The 14,071-nt window shown below is 52.1% G+C and overlaps 1 protein-coding gene across 1 annotated transcript in view; it reads right to left on the reverse strand.

The window, feature by feature from the left end:
- Window positions 1-7,942: 7,942 nt before the first annotated feature.
- Window positions 7,943-14,071, reverse strand: part of CARD10 (caspase recruitment domain family member 10) — a 46,426-nt gene continuing 40,297 nt past the window's right edge. The window contains exons 23-28 of the mRNA XM_084622305.1: window positions 13,679-13,781; window positions 13,219-13,372; window positions 11,454-11,539; window positions 10,821-10,986; window positions 10,131-10,216; window positions 7,943-9,714 (exon numbers count right to left, since the gene is read on the reverse strand). Of these exons, the coding sequence (XP_084478431.1) occupies window positions 9,654-9,714; window positions 10,131-10,216; window positions 10,821-10,986; window positions 11,454-11,539; window positions 13,219-13,372; window positions 13,679-13,781 (656 nt within the window). The 3' untranslated portion in view covers window positions 7,943-9,653. The remainder of the gene's footprint in view (window positions 9,715-10,130; window positions 10,217-10,820; window positions 10,987-11,453; window positions 11,540-13,218; window positions 13,373-13,678; window positions 13,782-14,071) is intronic.

Here is a 14,071-nt window from a genome sequence, read left to right on the forward strand (position 1 = left end):
CATGGCCCAGATCCTCAATCATATTTAGGTTCCTAACTTACATTGAAATCAATGGGCGTTAGGTGCTTTAACACGCTAGAGATTCTTGGCCTTAGCTCCCCTCTTGCACTGGTAATCAGTGTCACACTAGGGAGGTGTGTGTTTGTGCATTGTGCAGGCACACAGTGGGGCTAGGGCTCTCCAGATGGGAGGAACATAGAATCCCAGCAGTAGATCTGGAAAATACCTTTTAAGTGACCTTTTCTCTCACATTCGCACCTCACCAGCCAGTGCATGATTGTTCCTTAGAGTACCAGCTGGGGTTCTCATGAGGGGCTGCATCCTGCCAGGTGCTGACAAATTTCCAGAGCTGTTGAACACTGAAGTCATTAGGAGATGAGGGCCATCAGCACCTCCAGGAGTAGCTCTGAATCTTGCAGGATTGGGCCTCAAAGAGAGCAGTGTCCATCTGCATCTGGGCACATATGGTATTGTTGCCCCTTCTTTCGATCCCAGTAACCCCATTGTTCCTCTGCTGAGCAGTGGCAGATATCGGGGGTCTTGCAGATCAGCCTCCCCATGGGGAATTTGGTGTACTCAAAGTGTAACTTGGCATATTTACACACATACACCAGTCCTGGAATAGAGGCAAGACAATCCCTTCTTTCAAGGCTCTATCGAACACCAATGTCTGGTTCCCAGGAAGTAACTCAGCCTCAAGAATGGACTCTAGTCAAAGAGCATGGCAGAGAGCTGACTCTCCTGCCACTCTCACAGCTCTCTCTACCCAGAACCTCGTGTAACCCCAACAACAACGCAACACACACTCATTTCTTCCAAGACTAAAAACTTGCTCACACACTAAGAGGAAAAACAGCTTGGAACACTGTGTGTAATTGTGACACCTGGCAACTCTCACCATAACAGTATGTTTTCTAGCCATGATAAGGGAGGGCTGGTGATGCTCTGGCAAACACAGCCACAGGTTCTGTGCTCACCATGTTGCTATGAAAGCCTGAAAAGTGCCTTGCAACAAGAAAGGGAGGGTCGGGTGGGGAGCAGGGAAGAGACCCATAAAAACTTGATGAAGGTCATGACTGATAGCGCCCACACAGGTGCCTCTGCCATTGGGTAGGTATCTGAGGCACACACCGTAGTGAGGATTGGCTCAGTCTTTCCCTGTAATTGAATTTCGACCCAGATGCCAACTGCTCCAGGGTTTACGGGCGTTTGGGACTTCAGTGTTTGGAGCAGCCCATTGCAGATCTGGGGCCAGTCTTGACCTCCACTCTGATTCAGAACCAGCTCAACATTCAGAGAGGTTTGGATGCAGAGCTTCGGCTTGGCCCCATCTCCACAGTGGATGGAATGGAGCCCAGCAGGGGGATGCAGGCTGGGTAGCAGCCAGTCGGGTCTTTTGCCTGCAGCAGGGGTGGCCAACCTGAGGCTGAGAAGGAGCCAGAATTTACCAATGTACATTGCCAAAGAGCCACCATAATACGTCAGCAGCCCCCCCTCAGCTCCCCTGCCCCAGCATCTCCCACCCACTGGCGCCAGGCTCAGGGGATGGGGAGGGAAGGGGGGAGTGGGGGCAGGGCCTGTGGCAGAGCCAGGGGTTGAGCAGGGAGCACCCCCCAGCACATGGGAAAGTTGGTGCCTGTAGCTCCAGCCCCGGAGTCGGTGCCTCTACAAGGAGCCGCATGTTAACTGCAGAAGAGCCGCATGGGGCTCCGGAGCCACAGGTTGGCCCCCCTGGCCTACAGCGTGCACTCCATGTGCTTGGCCATCCCATTGCTTGGGACAATTGAAAACTAGACCTGGGAAAGCCCAGGAGGACACACTGTCCAGAACAACCCTGTACTGGCGAGGCAGGACAGACTAACTGCCCCACTAGGTCTTTCCCATCACTGCTCCCTCTGGTTCTAGCCGTGCGGAGCAGGCGCTGCTGTTCCCCTCCAGCGGGCACGTGGCTGCTCTGGAAGGGTCTTTTCCCATTGGATTATGGGTCAGAGCATACCAGCTGTTAGTTACCTTTGATTAAAACCAGGACTCCTCCCTCCCAAGCTGGAGAGACCTATGTCGCTGTTATTTACTCTGCTGCCAAGCCTGGCGTTCCATCTCTGCCCTGTGGCACTCACTAAAAGCCAAGGCAGGGTGGGAGCCTTGCGTGGGGGTGGCGACGCAGGCCCCGCTGTCCCATTTGTTTCTTTTGCAATCCGGATTTGGGTGGGAGAGTGAGAGGGACCTTCCAGGGCCTGCAGGAGAGACAGAAACGCGCTGCCCTGGCTGTCTGAGTGCGGGGCATCGGGGTCTGTTCCTGGACTATACTCTGCATGTTCCCGCTTCACTTCGCTCCTCTCTCAATTACCGCCCCCCATTCCAGCCTTCCCGCCTCGCTTGCCTCTGCTCTTCCCAGCCTCCTTCAGCTGCCTCTTATTCGCTCCTCACTCTTATTTCTGTGCTCTCCCCTCAGACTCTTTCTCTCATCCTTTCTTTCCTCTCCTCCTCTCTAGCTCATGTCTTCACCCTCCCTATGCTCTCATCCGCTTTCTCGCTCTCTCTTATCCCATTTTTCCTCTGCGTCACCCCACCCCCTGTTTGCTTTCACTATCTCCTTCATTTTTCTCATTCCCTCCATTCCCCTTGCTCAGGCTCCCTCTCCCCCAGCCCCAGCTGCTAGTCCAGGACAATAGAGCAGATGGCAGGCTGTTTGTTTTATAGGTCCCTTTGGAAACTCGGCTCAGCTTGCGAATCTGCCACTGTTTCTAAAAACAGACACTGTATAACGCTGAACCGAGCACCATGGGGATTGAGGGGGGGAGGCTCGACTCTCCCCCCACCCGCTGTACAGGGGCATCGTCCCTCTCACTCCTCTGGCCCACACCAAGCCCCTGGTAAAATAAGTCTATTGCAGGCTCCCTAGTGGCTGCAGCAGAGCACAGTCACAAGTGAAATGAGTCTGGCCAGCCTCTGCAGCAGGGATTCCAGTGATAGGAGACTGACTTTAAGGCCCTCTCACCAGACGTCAATGTTACTGGGTAGTGTGCTGGCTCCTTCCAAAGGAGTCGGCACTAGCAGAAGGCTCCAAGAAACTGAGCTGTGTTTCACACACCAACAGGTGGGCAGGACTCCGGCATTCGATTTCTGGCTCTGCTGTGTGACCTTGGCACAGCATTTCAGCTCTCTATGTTGTTGTTCCCCACACCTTCCCATCAAGCCTATTTATCTGTAAGCTCTTGGGGGTAGGGACAGTCTCTGGCTCAGGCCAAGGCTATACTGCATAGTGTTGCTGGCATAGCTATGCTGGGCAGGGGTAATCCCTGACCAATGCAGCTATGACAGCAAAAGGCCCTAGTGTAGACACCGTCTCACCAGCAAAGCTCTATTTTTGCAGGCCTACCTTATTTTGCTGCTGGGAGAGGGGTCCTGGAATAAGGAGGCCAGGCCAGGGCCCTGAACGTTTTCTCTCTCAGGTGCTCAGCTGGCTGCTTCTTGCTCACGTGCTCAGGCTCTAGCCACACATGTGGTCGAGAAGGACTCCTGCCCCAGGTCCCTTATGGGTCTTTCGCCTTTCTCTACAGCGGGTGGGTGTAGGTGTCATATCTGGGTGTCTCTCAACCATTTCCCTGCCACTGCAGGGGCCTCGGACACTGGTGCACCTCAGTTCCTCTGCTGCTCTGCCTGCAGCATATATCAAGTCTCCCACGGGCTGTAGCACTTTGGTCGAAGTTCGGCTGTTGGGTTTCGTGTGCGGGTGCTGGGGGCCTGCGATACGCAGGAGGTCAGACTGGATAATCGGGTGATGCCTTCTAGCCTTAAACTCGATGACGCTAATAAGCCACATCACCAGAAGTGCAGTTTTGCCCGCCCTGGGAGCCCCGTTGCTGCTGTAGCAGACCAGCAAAGCACTCCTCGCGCAGGTCTAGCCCATGTGCTTACACCGTACCTAGCACAACGGAGGCCTATAGGCGCAACTGCGGTACAGACAGTAAACACACATCAACCCTGGCGTACAACCCAATTGCAAATGGAACAGCCAGCGCGCCTAGCACTGGGAGCACATCGGCTCTTCTGAGCCCAATCACTGCTTGACCTCCAAGGACCGGGCAGGTACGGTGCAAACGTGGTGTGGGCGGCTATGAGGATGCTCTCCTTGGTGAGCCCAGTCCAGCATGGAATTATGACCCACTGGGATGGGGGAAGTCCTGTCTTTTGGCTGAGACATAAGGTCCTCTCCGCTCTGTTGGCCATTAAAGAGCCCAGCGCACTTTTTGTAAGAGCGTTCGCCTCGTTCTCCCCATCAAATTCCAACTCAGCTAATTACACTGGCCTGGATCCTCAAAGGGATTTCAGAGGACTTGTGGCACCTTAGAGACTAACAAATGTATCTGAGCATAAGCTTTCGTGAGCTACAGCTCACTTCATCGGATGCATGCAGTGGAAAATACAGTAGGGGGATTTTATATACACAGAGAACATGAAACAATGGGTGTTACTGTACACACTGTAAGGAGAGTGATCAGGTAAGGTGAGCTATTACCAGCAGGAGAGAAAAAAAACCATTTGTAGTGATAATCAAGGTGGGCCATTTCCAGCAGTTGACATGAATGTGTGAGGAACAGTGTGTGTGTGGGGGGGCGGGAATAAACATGAGGAAAGGGATTTAGGCACCTACCCACCATTAAAATCAATTGGAGTTAGGTGCCTAAATATATATATATCCCTTTGTATATCTGGGCCTAAGAGGATTGGGAACTATGGGCCAGGGAGCCTTTCAATGCTTGACACTAGCTCTAATGACCAGCAAGCTGTCTCCCACGGGAGAAGCAGATCTCCAACAGCAAAAGTCTCCCCCGCTCCCTCCCACCAGTGGCCAGGGGAAGGAGAGGCAGCTCCCGGGTTTCAGCGTTACCCTTCTAGCTGCAGCAGGGCTGGACTGGCATCGGAGCTGTGGTGATCTGCCCTGGAGCAAGGCTGTTGCGACTCTCCAGCCTGCACCAGCGGGTGCTAACAAAGCGAGAGGCGTGCGTGCTTTGCAGATCACAGCTGTCCCGCCCCAGCCGCGAGCCGCACAGCCGTTGCAGAGGATGAGTATAAATAATGACAGCGGTGGCACAGGGAACGGCTCCCCAGAGCAAGAGAAGCACCTCGTCACTGAAGCACCGCCCGACCCGAGTGAGCGATGGAGACTGTTCTTAACTGCAGGATTGGCCTGACTGTCAACAGCGGGGACCAGCCTCTCTCCCTTTTCTCTCTCCCTTTTCCTTCACAGGCTGCCTCTCCTCCCCACACTCAGTCACGTGTCCTCACCCCTTCCCAATGGGACACATCCTCAGCTGGCATCAATCAGCAGCTACTAAAGTCAATGAGGCGACACTGATTTTCCCAAGCAGAGGATCTGGCCTTATCTCGGTCCCCCATTCTGGCTGTCTCCTCTTCCCCTCCCTTTCCCTCCTATGCCAGCAGCCCCTTGCCCCTGTTTCTTTATCACCCCATCTTACTGGCCTGCCCCACAAATGAAGCTGACTTTGGGCAGGGGAGGGAGAAGGTTGGCTCCTGCTGCCCTTCCCAGCCCTATCCAATTTCCCCACGCTGGGTTTCACTCCCAGACCCTTTCTCAATCTCACCCTTACTCCTTTGCATACCCCCAAAGGACACTGCCCCAGGGGCCTTCAGCAGAAGATCCTCTTGTCCCTGCCAGCTCTGGTTGTGATTACAAGGAGGTCACAGCAGTCTCTCCCCACCCCACAGGCCCCTGATCAGTCCCATTTGCAGCAGGGTTGCAACATTTCCAGCAGGAGACAGGCCAGATTAGGAGAATCCAAGCACAGAGCGTCCCATTTAATTTTTCTCAAAGCTCACTGATAACAAGTTCTGGCTCCGGGAACAGAAAGCAATGGGTGCTGTAATGAGGTGCATTCAGACGAGATGTCTGAATAACTAACTTGGGCTCACTCAATCTTGGGAAGCAATTTAAACATCAGAGATAGGCAAATCACCCCATCTTGGGGTCCATAATTAATCGCACACATTGTAAACAGTGGAATGAATGAGTTTTTAGCTTTCTTGGAATTCAAGCTAGATCAAATTGCACCAGGCAGAAAATTCAAGTTGTCAAGGGACAGCAGTTAAGGGGCCACATCAGTTTAGCCACCACAGACCCCTCTGAGTTTATTTTACCTGCTGTTGTCACAAGTGACACCCCAGATGATAGTACCTGAACGAACAGAGGGGGCACAAATAGTTGTCACTAGTTTTCCCATCTTGTTTCAGTGCATAGTTAGTGTCACCATTTCCCCTCTTGGAGTGAAATCTTGGCGCCTGTGAAGTCAGAGGCAAAACTCCCATCGATACCAGTAGAACCAGGATTTAAACCCTTTGTGGATAGTCAGTTAGGCCCTGATCATGTGAACCGTGACACAGGGAGCCCCCACTCCAGTCCATGGGGTTCTGCTCCATCAGTTGCAGGCCTGGGGCCTCAGTCAGGTTCACCTCTTTGGGGGAGTGTCTCACAGCAGCCCATGAGAGACAAACATCTAATAGAGCTGGTCAAAACAGCTCAAGCCTCAAAATGTTGCCATGGAGAACAGTGAAAAAAATTCCACAAAAACTTTCACATTAGAGTGTTCCCAATAAAACGGGATTGTAAAACCCCGTCACAGGGATAGGGATAGTTCTCAAACCTGATTTTAAGACAAGGTTTTAACACCGATCAGATTTCAAGTTGCCAGTGTCCCCTTAAGCTGGCTTTTATGTGCTTAAAGAAATGCTCTTGGATCCCTGTGTCTGCTTTGAGGAGCCCTTTTCTTTCTAGTATAGTACCGGAACAGTTACCACAGGCCCTTTTGTAGTTCACTTTAACACAACCCTACTTTCCTCCACATCCTGCTCTTCTCATTAGTTTACAGGCTCTTCATGAGAGCAGATGTTCTCCACAGGAGCGGTGCTTGCTGGTACGGCAAGGAAATGTTCCACCAGTTTAAGAAGGTTTGGACTCACACACCTGCTGAAGGACTCGACCCTTTCAGGGCCCGATTCTCAGCTGGGGTAAATGGAGCTCTGCCAGTTTACACCAGATGAGGCCCTGAGCCAGCATTTTCCTCCTATTTCTGCAGCTTGTCTTCCCACAAGGCTCAGAGTGTGTTGTTTAGTCGCCCCCGCCCCCTCATCACCCACTGTGTTGTGCTGTGACTGCCTCTGCACCTGCTGTCACTTCTTCAGATATGATTGGCTTTTTCAATCGAAGCACTGAGATCTCAGACGTGGGCGGGAGAGAATCCAGGCACTGTCGACTCCTCTCTTAGGCGCTAGGCTGAATTAGGCCAGCCAGAAGCTTTTCCCTGTTCTGGTTAACTTGAAACCCCAAATCACTTCTCTTACCCCGGGGACTTCAAACTCATCCTTAATCTCATTGGATTGTCACACACTTACTCCTGCAGTGTGGGTGACTTCACTTTCATTGGCTTTGATTCATACGGTTACTGGGCTCCCCGTCACTGTGCGAGGAAACCATTATACACCCAGGGAGAGGTAATTGTTATCAGCAAGTCCTTGTTCCTGGTCATCAGAGAGGAGTTTCCAGATGAAAGGGTGCATTTCTTGTGACAGAAAACAGGACTTGAGAGTCATCTGCTTCTTCAGAAGTTGATCACTGACTGGAAGAAATGTTTGTATTGGAAAGTGACAAGAGGCCACGGTGTTCTTCTACAAAAATCAAAGCACGCTTTCAATTCTTGAACCGTCTCTGCCCAGGTGGAAACACCTTTGAAACATGTGATTTTTAACCCTTCAATATCCTACACAAGTGTCTGCAGTGCAAGCCGGGACAATTGTAGTTCCTTTGCAGGGGATTGGGCTGACCAGTTTGCAAAATGGTAAAGACACAGTGGTGCTCTCCATAGACCTCTACCACACTGACTGCAATAGATGCAGTTGTATTATCCCGTGTTAAAGATTTCTCTTCCAATCTGGATGACTCTGTAGAGACCACACCCACATTTTCATCTGCATTCTCACAGGACGCCAGAGATCCCCCTTGTACACCACTGGCTTTTGAAAAACACCTTCCCTTGAAGAGGCAATTACTTTACATTTCTTTTATTCAGAGCATCCATTGCCATTGAAAGTGGTTTCTTTGCTTTTTAGCTTTCCCCCAGTCTACTCTCTCTGTGTGAGCAAGGACAAAACGTAACTGCTATTCATTTTCCATCAACTACGAGGGACCTTTGGGTAACACAACAAGCCCAGTCCAGGGCAAGAGACACTCCCCCCAGGATCTGGAAACACTTTGAACAGTCCGCAACGCTGCATGTCCCACCTCTCCCTCTCACTCCTTCTTCCCCTCTCTGCTGCACTGAGCAAGGAATGAGGAGCAGATGAAGGTGCCCCCTAGTGTCTGAGGGACTGAAGAGCAGGGGTAATAAGCTATTTGCCCTTCCGTTTTCACTCCATAGTGAATTAGGGTTTTTTGGCATGGCTCTTAAATCCACAATCTCCAATCTGCTCCTGTGCACTCCTTCACTATCTCCTCCTCCCATCTTCTACCTCATTCTCCCTTTCTCCCACTCCAAATCCTTCTTTAAGACTATCCTCTCACATCCCCTCCTGCCAGGTAGAGGCTGGAGTCTAATGTCAAAGAACAGGCTGGTCATTAGAAAGAGGGATTATCCCAATCCCCAGTGGAGCAGAGAAAAGGGAGAGTGCTCAGGGAGAGACAGAGAGATATCCCCACTTGAATAATGCACAAATCCACACACTCCTCTACCCGCCCATCTCATGGGAGACTCCTGGAAGGACCCAGAGCTCTGGCTCCTGGCCCCCATCCCCTTCCCAGGGCAGTCCCGGTACAGCGCTTCTCATGGGCTGATCTAGCACGAAGACGTGACCACAATGTCATTTTATTGAAACGGATTATCAAAGACTTGAGTTTCTGACTTGAGAATGTAGCCAAACTATCTAAGCAGAGGCTTAGCAAGGGGGCTGGGGAGGCGGAGTCCTGGCCAGCAGAGGCTCAACAAATGAGAGGACAGAAAAGGCTCTTGTCCAGCGTAGAAAACTTGTCAGGGAGAAAGGATTTGGGGGCATAAAGGGAGGAGAGAATCTGCCCAGCAGAGACTGAAGTGAAGGCCGGCTGGACACTCCGTTCACACGCGGCCCCACGCAGTCCGTGTGGCTCAGGATGCATACAGAGATATGCTCCATCCAGGCAGCAGGGGGCACCAGGTCTCCATCTATTTCTGCACAGCCAGTATCTGTGGCGCTATGTTCATGGAGGCATCCGGTTATCTCACCCACCTTGTCTCTCCAATATCCTGGGACCGACAGGGCTACAGCTACACTGCCTACATTACCAGAGGCACGTCGACTTCCCCCTCCCACCCATCCTCACCCCCCACAAGGGTCCCAGAGCCCGTGGGAAACTGGGTTGCATTTGAGTGTTCCACCAACGGTGTCCTTCCACCTTTTCACCTGGGCGCCTTGCTGGGGATCCTACCCGCTCACCCTGTGCCGTGCTCAGTGAGCCCTGACCCACAAAGCTATCGCTAGCTGCAGCAGGGTGGTCACTGCAAAGGAGAGGGAGCGCGCAGGGCTCCCTGAGTGCCCCCCCACACACACACACACACAACACGAACTGCGGGTCGCTGGCCTGAGTGGGACCCTTTGGGTGTGGGAGCTCAGACGGGCCGTGGGCACCAGGCAGTGTCCGGGTAGAGAAGGCAGTGAAGGGATTGGAACCTGCGGGAGAGAGGACGAAGGTTAGGCGTGCGCTGTCACAGCCGAATGAAGAGGCATGGGAGGAGCGTGTCTCCCTGGTGCCCCATCCCACACCAGATGCTCTCGCTCTGCACTGCAGCTAGTGATCTACACGTACGCCTCCAGACTCCAAAACTTCACAAGGACGTGAGGGCGGTTAGAGGTGAGCCCTGGATCCAGATCCAACCAGCGGCAAGATGGGCCCAGCTCCCGCCAGGGCCAAAGCAAATGCCACAGACAACAACAACAGGGAAGGCAGGATTCCAGCTCCAGCTACACAGCTCTGCCAACGCACGCACCTCACTCCTGAGCAGCAGCCTGCCCCCGCCCTGTTCCAATCCTGTTTTCATAGGAGACTCTGGGAGCAAGCCAAATGAGCCAGAGACTCAGGCACCCACCTGGAGGGGTCATCGTGCTGGGAGAAGGGGCCGGCCAGCTCAACAGTGTTGAGTTTCTTCTCGAAGACACCATAGCTGAGGGTGACCTGCAGGGAAAGACCATGAGAAAGGAAAGGGGGAAGTTAGGGAACAAGAGGGCAGCTTTGGAGGCTCTCAGCTTTTATGTGTCTGCGATATAGACGTTCCCATCATCCCCCAGCCGGGAACCACTCTACAAGCTTTGCATCCCACACCCAGATCCCCACTGCTTCTCCCCTCTGCCCAGGCTGATTTACAGGGCCAGGCTGCAGGCTTTCACCCCCACCTCACCTCCATTTCCAACACATCTCCAGCCCCCATCTCTCCTAAGCCTCTCCCCCTTCCTCCATGACATGCAGGGCTATATCACATGGGCCCCATGCGTGGGCAACAGTCACTTCCTCTGCCAGTGCTGCAGCTCCAGAGGGGAGGGCCCTCCCCCTGCTCTTTGACTGGCAGCAGTTTTACTGCCTAGTTAATTGCCTTTTCATCCTTTGCCCATCATTGCAGAGAAGCGTCTAGGGATGCATTTGTCAGGAAAACCTCATCGAAATAATGTGCGGTTGATTCAATCAGGGTCACAATTACCGCCGGAGTGACTCGCCCGCCTGCTCCGCTCCTTTCCCACTGCCCCCTCCAAATCTCTTCTCCAACCTCTCCTTCTCCCCTCACCTGCTGCAGGAGCTGGGGCCTGGGGATCAGCTGCAGGTTCTCCAGGTGAGAGTGGAAGAGCGTGTTGGGGAGCAGACGCCCGCCCAGTTTGCACTCAACAATGTAGCCCACGGTGCAGTCGTCCGGGAGGCGGATGAGCTCCGAGGTGCTCAGGAAGTTACTGCCGCTGGAAGAGAATGGGCTGCATTGATCAGTGGGGAAATACAGACATTGAATGGGATCCCCGTCTTGGAGCGGGATGAGAGATCAGGAGCCAGAATCATCACTGGGGTAACTCCACTGACCTCAGAGATTCACGTCACCCTGGCCATGAAGAGGCAGGTCGCTGCCCAATTCTGTCTGTTTGCACTGCAAGAACTTATAAAGAGATACCCACTTACATGCCAACTCAGCTCGAAGTGCATGCAGTGCCCAGCACGGGTTAGGCCTCTAGGAGCTACCACAACACAAATACATTCCCTTACCTACCTGCTCTTGCCCACTCACAGTTGGGTAGGCACACCCATACTGTGCCCTCTCTCGCGTACTCTCTGTGTGCTCACATACATTCCCACACCCCCAACTCGTGCATGATCTTCCGTGACATTCTTCTGGGTTTCTGATGCTCGCAGATCTACTGGCTTCACGGCTCACCTGGCCCAAGGTGCCATCTTGACGGCCAGCCTGTGGCTGATGCAGAATCCCGCCCCTCCAGTAGCGAACCAGAAGCGCACGGACCTCTGGGGAGGGAAGAGCAGAGAAAGGCATGGGGCTGACCAATGGGTACCGCAGCTCCTGTACCTGCAGGTCTCAACACCAAAGCGCTGGCCATTAGATACACACACAGACCCAGCTACAGCCCACCTTCTGCACCACAACATGGGGTGGCACAGAGCAGAGCCTGGCTTCACGGCATCAGCTGGTCAAAAATGCAGGACAACTGTGCTGCTACCATAGAACCAGAATTCTTCCCTCAGCCCAGTAGCAAAGGGGGGCCCTCATATGAGAGATAAGGAGTCCAGAGATGAGGCCAGATTAGCTGAACATAGAGGTGGAATTCTCCCCTCACTCAGAGAAGGGGTGGTCCCTCTGAAGCAAAGGCGTCCTATTCGTAGTGCGGTATGGGATGAATCTCTTAGTAGATGGGGTTCCCACTGAGGAGCAGCATGTGTGTGACTGCCTCTCTCTGGGCTGTGCATTGCTCAGATTGAGCCTGCACATGCTGTCGTGGTTGTGTGACACAGGACCAGAAAGGGTTAAGCAACTTGCAAGTTAATTGACCCAGATTTAACCTGTAGAGACATATTAGTAGATAATGTTTCTGGTTTTGTGTGTTTACACAGATATTGCTAGAGGTGAACAATGTAACCAAACAGTTCCTGCCTATCACCTCAGAGATCAAAAGGAGATATTAACAGTTAAATGAGCTGTGACTGGAGTGATATCACTGTCTTGATTTCTCTTTGGAGAATATATCAAATCACCTGAAAATGGTGGGAGATAGGCAATTGCCTTATGTTAATCCATATAGCTAATTACCAGAGATGTTTAGGAAATAGGAGGTTACTTCAAAGACACTATTGTTCAACCAAGAACTGCATGCAGTCAAAAGGCTGCCCAGAAACTGTATAAAGGGCTCTTGGGATCTGATCCTTTTTATCTCAGATCTGCTTATGCTGCATCAGAGGAAATTTGAGCCACAAGATTGAGATCTCCAGTTCCATTCTGGGTCACCCCGATACTGAACATTGGATTGAACCTATGGACTAATTCTGAAAGAACTCTTTGCAATTCTAGAGCTCACCGTCTCTACTATGAACCTGACCTAAGGACACTATTCATGTCTGTATGTATAATGATCTTTTAACCAATACTCTCTCTTTTCTTTTTTTAATACATTTTAGTTTAGTTAATAAGAATTGGCTGAAAGCATGTATTTAGGTAAAATCTAAAATATTCATTAACTTGGTGGGCAATGTGTCCGATCCTTTGGGATTGGTAGAACTTTTTCATATGATGAACAAGATTTTCAATAATCCTCATCATATTTGACTTAGCTGTCTGAGTGGGAGCCAAAGGCTGGGTTGCTTTAAGGGAAATGTGTTCTTGGCTTCTGGGTAACCAATAAGGTATTATAGAAGCTGTTTTGTAGTGAGCTAAGTATTAGAATAACCACCAGTTTGGGGAATTGTCTGCTCTATTCTTTATAGTTTGCCCTAATTGAGAAATCTCAACATAGCCTCCCTGGGACTTTGGTCACAGGTTGCATGGGACCAGATTGGGTCCAGCGGAGGCCAGGCCTGGAGCCCTCCTCTTTTAGGGGTTTGACAAGACATGTGTTCAAGAACCATCAGCTCCCTTCAGAATCCCCAATGAGCCAGTCAGCTGCTTGGCCCCGTTGCTGCGGGGCAGGATTTACCGTCTGATTGTTGGGCATTGTTTCGGAGGCTTGGATGGGCCGATTCAAGCTGGGCTTCCCAATATAAATGTCCCGGGCTGGAGAGAAGGAAGACAAGAGCTTCAAGAGGGCCTGTGGGTTTAGGTAGTTATCATCGTCCAAGTGGCAAAACCAGCTGGCAACAGACAGTGAGACAGACAAGAGGAGGTTAGGTCAGGAGGCTGCTGCTGACTCAGCTTCACGTCACGGGCCTTATTGATAAAGGTCATGTGCAGCTACACGCTGATGGCCTTCAATCAGCACCTCTGCAAACTAGACCCTTCTTCATCCTTTCCCACTGGAACTCCATTCACAGCCCCCTTTTAGTCACACAAGCAGCCATCGGTTAGCAGTGACAGCTTCCCATCCCTACCAGCCTGCAGTGGGAAGTTCCCTCCCATGCCCCTGTGAGCAGGTGTGAAGGCCACCCCTGTGTACTCACCTGAGGCCGCTGGCCAAGAATGCATCAAACTCGGCTGCCATCTTGCAGGAGAGGGCTGGGTGGCTATGCTCTGCGGAGCAGTTTGTGAATACCACATGGTCACCTGCAGGGAAAAGAGACAAAGCTCCTGATCACTGCATTCTCACCCCACTCCACCCGCCTGGCCTGGCCTGGCCTGGCCAGGAAACCCCTCCGGCCAACGAGAGCAGGAATCAATCACTGTGTTAATTCAGTCCTGGTCTTCTCACATTCACACCCTGCTTGCCAATGGGGTCCCCACATCTCTCCTGCCTGTTCCCACCTCACCCTGCTCTCTGGATTCTATCTTCTTCCTATTCATGCAGCTCTTTGCTTCACAGCGTACATGCTGCTCACCTAATGGAACACCAGCCT

This window comes from Lepidochelys olivacea (assembly GCF_965140295.1).
Source record: "Lepidochelys olivacea isolate rLepOli2 genome assembly, chromosome: 1".
Taxonomy (NCBI): Eukaryota; Metazoa; Chordata; order Testudines; family Cheloniidae; genus Lepidochelys; species Lepidochelys olivacea.